The sequence below is a fragment of the Myotis brandtii genome, unplaced genomic scaffold (genome assembly GCF_000412655.1).
Source record: "Myotis brandtii unplaced genomic scaffold, ASM41265v1 scaffold61, whole genome shotgun sequence".
NCBI lineage: Eukaryota > Metazoa > Chordata > Mammalia > Chiroptera > Vespertilionidae > Myotis > Myotis brandtii.
Genome location: NW_005370318.1, coordinates 3,252,443 through 3,263,439, shown reverse-complemented (window position 1 = coordinate 3,263,439; position 10,997 = coordinate 3,252,443). Strand labels below are relative to the sequence as shown.

General features: G+C 43.1%; 1 protein-coding gene across 1 annotated transcript in view; it reads left to right on the top strand.

Annotated features, from left to right (window-relative positions):
• TM9SF4 (transmembrane 9 superfamily protein member 4) overlaps nucleotides 1–10,997 on the top strand; it is a 53,833-nt gene that overhangs the window by 20,349 nt on the left and 22,487 nt on the right. Inside the window, exons 2-3 of the mRNA XM_005879828.2 lie at nucleotides 5,494–5,607; nucleotides 7,926–8,025. Coding sequence (XP_005879890.1) covers nucleotides 5,494–5,607; nucleotides 7,926–8,025 — 214 coding nt within the window. The remainder of the gene's footprint in view (nucleotides 1–5,493; nucleotides 5,608–7,925; nucleotides 8,026–10,997) is intronic.

Sequence of the window (10,997 nt, the reverse complement as noted above, 5' to 3'; positions counted from 1 at the left end):
TGTCTGAAAGTTTATTTTGTCTAATATAAATAGCCATCTCTGCTTCCTTTGGGTTACCATTTTCATGGAATATTTTTCCTATATGTACTTTCACTTTCAACCTGTGTGTGTCTATAGATAGTTCTAAAATGAATCTTGTAGACAGCATATCTCTGGATCTTGGTGTGTGGTGTTTTTATTTAATCAGCCACTCTACACCTTTTGATTGGGAATTTAATCCATTTACTCCCCAGCTCACTCTAATATGCATCAGCATTGAGAACCACTTTTCTTTACATACAGATAGGGTGTAGGTGTAATAGATATCCTCAGGGATTCTTGTTTTAAAATATATTTTTATTAATTTCAGAGAGGAAGAGAGAAATAGAAACATCAATGATGAGAGAGAATCATCGATCAGCTGCCTCCTGCACTCCCCCACTGGGGATGGAGACCGCAATGCAATACGGGCATATGTTCTGACCAGAATTGAACCATGACCTCCTGGTTCATAGGTCGATGCTCAACCATTGAGCCATGCTGGCCAGGGCTCGTCAGGGATTCTTAAGCCAGGTCCTTAGACAGGAGGAATAGTGGGAAGTGTCAAGAACTTAAATTTGACAATTAAAAAAAAAAATTCTCGAGGGTCATAGTATTCAGCCCTGGCTGGTGTGGTTCGGTTGGATGTCGTCCCCTGAACCAAAAGGTTGCCAGTTTGATTTCTGGTCAGGGCACATGCGGGGTTCTGGCTCAATCCCCAGTAGGGGGCATGCAGGAAACAGCCAATCAGTGTTTCACTCTCACATCAATGTTCCTCTCTCTCCCTCTCCCTTCCTCTCTAAAAATCAATTAAAAAAAAAAGAAAACTCTAAATCACAGCCGTAAAAGAAAATATGCAAATACAAAGTATCCACAAATAAATATAATTAAAGCAAAACAGTGTTTCTATCTCTCTCTTTCTCTATCCCTTCCTCTCTCTAAGAATCAATTTAAAATCTTTTGAAAAAAATCAATTAAAAGTCTTTAAGAAACAAAAAGAACCATAGTATTGCCCTGACTAGTTTGTCTCAGTGGATAGCACATCAGCTTGTGGACTGAAAGGTCCTGGGTTCTATTCCTGTCAAGGGAATATGCCCAGGTTCCAGGCTTGATCCCCAGTAGGGGGCATGCAGGAGGCAGCAGATCAATGATTCTCTGTCATCATTGATATTTCTATCTCTCTCTTCCTCTCCCTTCCTCCCTGAAATCAATAAAAATATATATTTTTTAAAAAGGACCATACTAGCTCTAACCAGTTTGGCTCGGTGGATAGAGCGTCCCTGCGGACTGAAGGGTCCCAGGGTCGATTCTGGTCAAGGTCATGTACCTTGGTTGCTGGCACATCCCCAGTCAGGGGTGTGCAGGAGGCAGCTGACCGATGTTCTCATCAATGTTTCTAACTCTCTATCCCTCTCCCTTCCTCTCTGTAAAAAATCAATAAAATATATATATTTTTAAAAAGGGCCGTACTATTTAACCTTTATGTGAATGGATGGTTTCATATTTTTATAGATCAGAAGTTGGTTGGTGCTTATTAATTTTTTTGATAAGGATTTATTGAGTACCCCTGTCAACAAAGCTAGACAAGCGATTAGCTGGAGAGATGGTAGATACTTAAGTGACCATAATTCAGCGTGAAAAGTGCACTTTTGTGGGGCTTTTGATAGAATGCCAAACTGCCCCCTAGAAGTGTTCCTGTTCATAATCCCTTCAGCATATGGAATATCAAAACAGTGACATTTTAATGTCTAACATGACAGTGTCATCTTGGTGCAAAGATTCTAGCATATTATGGAAATACTAGTGACCTGGTGCATGAAATTGGTGCACATTAAAAGGGGATTAGAGGAAATATTTTAATATTGCTATTTGCCCTTTCTCTATAATAGAAGTGTCAGAGATGTAAGAAAATTAGTAAAATGTATATTAAAATCTTCCTCCTGTCAGAGTCTAGGGTGCACCATGGGACCCAGAGTCAAGTCCCCGCCCACCCACGTGCGTCTCAAAATCACACGAAACCCAGACCCGGCCGGTCCCACTCCTGTCAAGCCCTGCTGGGCAGGGGGCGCAGCCTCAGGTCCCCTGGCCTGGTGCTGGGGTGGGGGGCACGTCCTGAGGTTCCCCCGTCAAGCCCCGCCGGGCAGGAGGAGCAGCCTGAGGTTCCCCCATCAAGCCCCACAGGGATTGGGGGGGTTGGGGGGGTGCAGTCTCAGGTCCCTGCTGATTGCTTGTTAAGGCTCGTTAGGGGAACTCTGCCTCCGCTGTGGGTGCAGCCATCTTGTGTTATGGAACCCCCCCTCCCTCCACTGTGAGCACACCATATATGTGGTGGGGTGACGGTCGATTTGCATATTCCCTCTTTATTAGATAAGATTTGCCATTTTTCATCTGTTGGTCTTCTAAGTAAATTGATTTGAGGTTTATCAATGGTATCTTTGTGTGATGATTGTCTGTTTTCTGCATCTTTTTAATAAAATTCAGGGTTCTTTTTATTTTTAAACAACTTTTGGATGACAGTTTATGTTAGTAACCCAGGATTTATCTTCCTTGCATTTTAATGAACTGGAATTCAAGCACAAAGGAATTATAGGAAAAAAAGGACAGGGTTTATTTCTCTCACACTAAGCACTCAAATTTTAAGGACTGACCAGTGAGGCCTAGTAAAGGGTTCCAGAGAGATGGGACCAAATCTTCCGATAACTGTTCAAATGGAGGAAGTCTCTGATCGAGAGGAAATCAGATGCTGTAGCCAGCGCACAGTCATCACAGAAAGAGAGAATAAAACTCTGTTTGTTGTTGCATTCAAGGCAAACTCATACTACTAAACTCTTCACTCTGTGCATGCATAGAATATCTGTAGAGGACCAGGCCAGCGTGACTCAGTGGTTGAGCATCAAAGCATCAACCTATGAACCAGGAGGTCACAGTTCCATTCCTGGTCAGGACACGTACCCAGGTTGCAGGCTAGATCTGCAATGTGGGGCGTGCAGGAGGCAGCCAATCAATGATTCTCTCTCATCATTGATGTTTCTCTCTCTCTCTCTCTCTCCCTCTTTCTCTCTGAAATCAGTCATATAAATATATATGTGTGTGTGTGTGTGTGTGTGATCTGTATGATCTATATATATATATAGAGGATAGCTGTAGAGGGATTTTCAAGGAACTGGTGAGAGCAGTTGTCTTTGGGGAGCTGAAGTGAGAGGAAAATTTCTTTTTCATGGTATACCCATTGTAATGTTTTAATTATTTACTATATGTTTTACTTTTTCAAAACTTTTTAAAAAGTAGTTATTTTTTAAAAGCTTATTCACCCATGATTATGTCAAATGTTAACATTAGAGGAAATTTAAATTAATTTAGAAAGATGAAAGAAAGGGAGGGAGGGAGGGATGGGGGTGGGGAGTACTGTCTTTCTATACAGAATCCTGCCCTGTTAGGCAATTTTCTACCTTCTAGTTTTGCCGTTTCCTTTAAAGATTTTCCTCCTCTCATCCCTAATTCCACAGACTTTCTAATTGCCAAATACGATGCAACTCTTTTATCCATTTTTCACTGTGGTTTTGGGGATCAAACTATTATTTCATATTTTATAGTGAACACTAACTGGCAGATACTTATAAATGTTCAAAACAAATCCTGGGGAAAACATTCTGTGAATATATTGTTTTTAAGACTTTGATCAACCTGTGTATCTGTAAAAAAGTATACTGAGCTCAAAACCTTAAACATTTTTAAAACATATTTTTGTTTATTTCAGAGTAGAGGGGAGAGGGAGAAAGAGATAGAAACATCAACGATGAGAGAGAATCACCGATGGGCTGCCTCCCACACTCTTCCCACTGGGGATCGAGTTGGCAACCCGGGCATGTGCCCTTGACCAGAACCAAACCCAGAATCCTTCAATCCGCAGGCAAACACTCTATCCACTCAACCAAACCAGCCAGGGCAAAACTTAAACTTTTAAAGCCATTTTTTCTACCATTGTGCTCCTGGTGAAAATGCAGGCCAGCCTAAATGTTTGGCAAGTCTTCTGAGTGATTCTGATTCCTAAGTTTCAGAAAGAATAACCAGCATGGGGGAGGGGAGCGTAACTTGAAGGGGTGGAGCAGCTGCCAAGGCAAGGTGATCAGGAGGCTGTGGCCAATGTCTGAAATGAAGGTCTGAAATGCTGCTGCATTAAAGGGGTGGAGAGAGAAGGCAAATGCAAAACCAAGATTGAGTTGGCCTGCAGCCATGTCAAATTCGGTGCCTGCCCCATCCATGGCAGACACTGGCCCAAAAGGCTGCCATAGAAACACTGTGACTCATGGGCCCTGATCCCCTTTGCTGGGCCCTCAGGGATAAATTTGGTTACAGACACCAAGAAAAATAAATAAAAAGAAATATTGAGTTGGTGATCGAGGTATAGATGACAAGAGTTCCTTGTTCAGACCATGCAGAGAGAGTATCATGAAGCTCTAGTTCCTTAAGGGAGAAAAGGATGGTATTAGTGAAGGGAAAGCCATGCTTTGATGGGATGAATTTCTTGAGACCGAGACCAGTAATTGATCTTTCTTGCCTTTGATTCCCAGATGACTATCCTGCATGCAGATTATTTACTGAGTGCCTACTTTGTGCCAGGCACTGGAAATAGGAATGAGACGAGCCATGCAGATATCTGTGGGAAGGGCATTCTGTCAGAGGGAACAGTAAAGGTGATGCCCTGAGGTGTGGAGAAGGGCTTGCTGTCAGGAGACAAGAAGGCCAGTGTAGCTAGAGCTGAGAAGGAGGAGAGTGGGAGGTGATGAGGTCAGTACAACTTTGAAGAAGGCTTATAGGAAAATATGTTGGTATCGGAGGAGCGTCCTGACAAAGTGAGCCTGTTACTATATAGAGAAATAGGAATTAATGGAACACTGGAGCTTTATTCCCTGCTAGCTCTACAGGAGAGTGATATAATATCAAATGGTTAAAAGAACATTGATCCAGCCCTGGCCGGTGTGGCTCAGTTGGTTGGATGTCATCCTGTGCACCGAAATGTCACCAGTTCAATTCCCAGTTAGGGCACGTGCCCAGATTACGAGTTCCATCCAGGTCAAGGTACAAATGGGAGCCAGCCAATCAGTGCTTTTCTTTCACATCTATGTTTCTCTCTCTCTCCCTTTCTCCCTTCCTCCCTCTCTAAAATAAATTAAAAACATATTTTTTAAAAAGAATATTGATCCAGAAGTAGGGAAATGTAGCTCCTGTATTAGTCTTCCCTTTTGCCCATGTTAATTATTACTTCATTTATTTTATTGCTCGTTTTTGGAAGTGCAAAATTGATTCCTCGTAGTACTCCTGGGGGCATGTAAGAGGTAGCACCTCAGGCTTCCCAGAGCAGGGACGGGACTGGGTCAGTTAAAGTTGACATAAACCTGCTATGACTTGGTCTGCCCCAGAGAGATGTTCACTTCTTTCCCTCATTCCAATCTAGGCCTCTCTTTTTCCAAGCAGGTTTGGTTGCCATGGTCCCTGCTGCTTCTCTCCTTCATGTGTGGAACAAGAGCCTTCTATGTCCCTGGGGTCGCGCCAATCAACTTCCACCAGAACGACCCTGTAGAAATCAAGGTAAGTGTGTTCCTAGACCATTGGAGTCTCTCTGCTGGGCAGTGTGGTTGAAGACCATGGTGAGCTCGTCTTATCCCTCCTGTAGTTGCAGAGAACAAAGACCAGTGCCAGGCCCTGGCCGGTTTGGCTCAGTGGATAGAGTGTCGGCCAGCGGACTGAAAGGTCCCATGTTCGATTCCGGTCAAGGGCATGTACCTTGGTTGCGGGCACATCCCTAGTAGGGAGTGTGCAGGAGGCAGCTGGTCGATGTTTCTCTCTCATTGATGTTTCTAACTCTCTATCCCTCTCCCTTCCTCTCTGTAAAAAATCAATAAAATATATTTTTTTAAAAAAAACAAAAAACCAGTGCCAGTTAGGAACTCTGCCTCTCTCTCTCTCTCTCTCTCTCTCTCTCTCCCTCTCTCCACCCTCCATTTTTCCCTGTGTCTGTCTCTCTCAATCTGCCTCTTCTATGACATCTCTCCCTTCCTCTTTTATCTGCTCCATCTCCTCTCTTACCAGCTTTTCCTGCCTAACTTATATCGTCTGTACATACACAGCCTATTGTTACCTCTGTTTTTTCAATGTTAGCTTCTGCCACTAGCTGGCTTCTCCAGTTCAGTATCTCCAAAACGTGTACTGCATGTCTGAGTGGTGGTATACGAGATGATTTTAAGTGGTTGACAAATATATTTTAATAATTTTTCTTTTAACATATATTAGAAAACATAGCTAGTATTTCAACTCATGGTTTCATGGCTGTCGTTGATTTTCTGTTTTTAATACTGATATATAATGTTTGCTTCTTAAATGTATTTACTGAAAAATGAGTCAGATGCAATAGTAGAATAAGAGGTAAGTAGATAGGGCAAGTTGGTATGTGAACAATTAGGATTTGAGAAGTATTGCCCTAAGTCAGGATCCAGAGAGAGGCTTTCCAACTGGGCTACCTCACATTTTCAGGCTGGATGCCGATCTGAGTGTCAGTCAACTGTGGTAGGGTGGAGAGTGGAAGGGAGTCACTTAAAAAATGGTTGACCAAGGGCAGTGGGCAGGTTGACACCTTGATTATGTCTCTAAAACAGTGGACTCTTGGTGGCATTCTCAGAGCCCCAAGCAGGGCTGAGGGTTGGTGGTGGATCTTCTTGGATCTGGTTTCCTAGGAAACAAACTGTAAGGTGGAGATTTGGTGCAGGAGATGTACTGGGGAGACTCTCAGGATCAGCATTTGGTGGGAGTGAGGGAAGTGGGCTGGGCAGAGGGAACGTTGAGCTATGGTACAACTGAGGCATGTGGGAAGCACTGGAACTGGAATGGCTGGTCCTTCTATGTTGTTCCAAATTTAGGCAAGAGAACCAGCTCTCCAAACCCCTCAATGGGCCAGTCATTGGATACAGACTGCTACCAGGGAATGGGTGTAACCTTGTACAAGCCCCCCCCCGCCCCCCAACCAGACTCCCTGCTATCATCACCCAAATAAACATTCTTAATACTTTGGTCTGTTTTTCTTAGTCTTTTTTTTCTGTGCAGTGTTTACAGTATAGAATACTCAGCATTCTCACACCTCCATCAGTCCCCCATAGACAAAATAATGTGCATTTGAAATTTCTGAGTCATCCTTCAGATTCTTAATGATCCTATAAAACAGAACTAGCAGGACTTACAAAGTTACAATAAATTCTGCTTCTAAAATAAATGTATATTTCTTGCTTCGTTGCCATGTTGATATGAACCATATCTTTACTGCTCTGAGCAAAAGCAAGCAGTGAGATTGTGTGAAAATGACATTTTTATTATGTCCTGAGCATCCCATTGTTCAAAAGGAGAAGCAGAAGATAAGAAAGTCACAAAGGGCTGTCCACATGACTTGCTCTCACGTACATGTCCCTTAGTTTGCCACCACATTTTAGGTATTATCAACATTTCAAATTGCTACACATCATGCTCATTTGGGGCATCAATTACAAGCAGCTTAATGGGATCAAGAAACTGGAAGCAGAGACCACTATGGTTATGAATAAGGAGTAAAACCTCTTTGTTCCTGAAGATTTATCGTCATTTGGAGTTATTTCCTTAGGAAAGATGCCCAGAAGTGAAATTCCAGGGTCAGAGGATATCAATATTGAATTTGTGATTTTAAACAAAGTCTGTAATATAATCTAGTAAACTTAATGAAATATGAAATAATTCAGAATTGTGGGCAGTAGAGTATATAGAACATTGTAACAGTTTGTTTGCCTTCTAGATAATACTGTCGAGTATGCCAAAGATGGTGGCTACCAGGGAGGATTATTGAAACAGTCTGAATTAAGGAATAATGACCTCTCTTCTCCCACTAGGCTGTGAAGCTCACAAGCTCTCGAACCCAGTTACCTTATGAGTACTACTCACTGCCCTTCTGTCAGCCCTTAAAAATAACCTACAAGGCAGAGAATCTGGGTAAGTTCTTCTCTCTCACTGCTGTCAGCCTGTCCCAATGGGAACCTAGATCTTTTCATAATGATAATAGCAGTTAACCCTTATGTAGCACTTACTGTGTCCTGGACACGGTCTACCTTGTTTACATACATATTAGCTTAGTTAATCTTCATAACAGCTCTAGGCGGTAGCTGTTATTTTTATTCCCCTTTTATAAGTGAAGTGACTTGCCTCTGGTTATACTGTTAATCAGCAGGTAAGCTAGGCTTGGAATCATGCAGTCAGGCTTCAGACTTGGAGCCCTCGGCTACTGTTCAGATTGGTTCTCCCTTGATTTCTAAATATCATACCTTTCTCTCTCTCTCTCTCCCCCTCTCTCTCTCCCTCTCCCCCTCCCTTCCTTCCTCCCTCTTTTTTTTCTCTCTCTCTTTCGGGGCTTCTGTAATCTGCTCTACTTTTAATTAAAAGAAAGTGATCACTTCTGGCCCTAAAGGAAGCAGAGACATCACTATAGTTCTTGTTATGCTGTGCAAGACTCACCTCAAGTAATGTGTGAGGCACCAGGGCAATGTCTGGCACAAATGTTCCATAAATAGCAGCCGTTTTATTCTAATTCAAATAATTATCTCTATTTGGCAGAATTTCAGGCTTAAAGGAAAAGACATTTGGAGGCATCTATTCAGGACCCAACTATTAGTACTTATTTCTGTGCCTGTCTCAGTGTTAAGGCCTGGAGATGAAAATGTGGAAAGATTGAAGGCTCTGCAGTTGGGCACACTTCTGAGTGATACTGGGTGATCTTAATTTAATGTGGACCCTTGAAGCTGGGGAATGGTCCTGCCTCCTAAAAATAGAAACTTCTGTGTACAAAAGTTATCCTGCCATAATGAAGGCACCCTGCCTTTGTGTAGTGCTTTCCTTCATGGCCTAGGGCCGTGGGCGGCAAACCGCGGCTCGTGAGCCACATGCAGCTCTTTGGCCCCTTCAGTGTGGCCACGAAGTTTCAGTCACACTGTATGTGCGAGCCCACACGTGGTATTTTGTGGAAGAGCCACACTCAAGGGGCCGCAGTTAGCCGACCACTGGCCTAGGGGCTTTTTGAGCAGAGGGATCATGTCTTACATTCCCCTCTGCACCACTTCTGACCCAGTGCCTAACACACAGTAGACATTCAGTAAATGTCCTACTGAGTGGAGCAAAAACATCCTTGATTTTGTTGGATTGTAAGCCCTGTACTCTACATTATCATCATCATCACTGTTAATACTTACAGGGCTTTTCCTATGAGCTGGGCACTCCTCTAAGCACTTCTGTGCATTAACTTGTTAATTCTCACAACAGCCCTATGAGGCAGCTATTCTTATATCCTCTTATCAAGGGGAGTGAGGCACAAGGAGATGAAGTCTCTTGCCCCAGGTCACTCACCTAGTAAGCGGCAGAATGCAGGAACTCTGGCCATATCCTTAAGCACTTTACTCTGCACATTATCTTAGTTGATTCCTATAGTAACTCTGCAAAGCCAAATATGATTGCCCTATTTCATAGGAGAGGGAACAGCAGCTTCTAGGGTTTGAAAGATTTTCTGTGTCATATGGTCAGTAGGTAGAGAAATGGAGATATTAGCCCAAGTTTTTAAACTCTATGGCCAGATTCTTTCTGTTGTCCCAGGCTGCCTTCTCCAGAAAGGCTCAATGGGGCTGTCTGAGAGCTGTGCTCACGATTCTCATACTGGTAGAGATTCAGCTCATGGTGTGTGTGTGGCAGATGTACTGGAGTACAACCTCAGACTCTCTTAGAGGAGCGACATTCATGGTGTGTTGCTCGTTTAGCCTGGTTGACTACCTGCTCCCTGCTTTAAAAAGTTAAAAGGAATACAAATGAGCCATTCCAGACCAGTATGTCCTCTTTCTTGGTTTAAATTTAATTTCTAATTATCAAGAAGTGATACCCACCTTACTTGGACTACAACCCTGTTCCTCTCTCAGCTTGTGGCCCTGTCATTTGTGTACCAACAACTCACAGCTTCCATCAGTCCTGATCTCTCCTCTGATTCTTATGTCTGGATATCTGACTATATCCAGATATATCAAGTCAAACTAACAAGCTGAAAAAATGCCCTTAGTCTAAATTTGCGATGCTTACTGTCTTCCCACCTAGAACCTGGTTATAGAAACTTCAGTCTTCCTAATAGGCACCCCTCTTCACTCATCTCTTGTATCAGTCAGGACCAGGCCCCTAGATTTCACCTCCTTAGTAGCTCCTGAATCTTGTATACTTGTTTCCATCCTCATCACACCCTCTCGTCCAGCCATCGTTGCTCACTTGCATGACAGACCACCATCATACCGAGTGATCTTTCTGTAACAGAATCAGATGAAGTCTTCCTCTATCCCTATTCATAGAAACCTTTCACTGGCTTTTTTTGCCTTCTGGGTAAAGTTGAAACTTCCAGTGTAGCCCACACCCCCTGAGATCCAGCTCCAGCCCCATCTCTCCAGCTCACCTCAAGTTGCTCTCTGCATCAAAACTGCACAGGCCTCTCAGTTTTACCGTGTTTCCCCCACTCTCAAGGGACCTTTGCACATACTGTTCCTTCTGTCTAGAACATTCTTCCCCTATCTGTTTGCTAGTTAACGCTTCTCTCTTCCTTTATAGCTCATTTCAAGCATCACTTGTCTAGAGCAAGTTCCTCTTGTTGAATAATATATTCTCATGTAATCAAAGTCTGCCTTCCCATTAGACCATAAGCTTCATGTGTATGTCTGTTCAACATTGTATCTTTAGGGCCTAGGAGATAGCCAGTACCCGGTACATGTTTTGGGAATGAATGAATGAGCGAATAAATGACTAGGCAGAGAGTGTCACATCATATAGGTCCACACTGGTGGGCAAATGCTAGACCAAGTGTGTGTTCAGGGGTTAGTCCTGCCTGTTGGTTTGGTCAGTTCCTTTGGCTTGTCCCAGTTTCACATCATCACAGTAGCATTGTTATT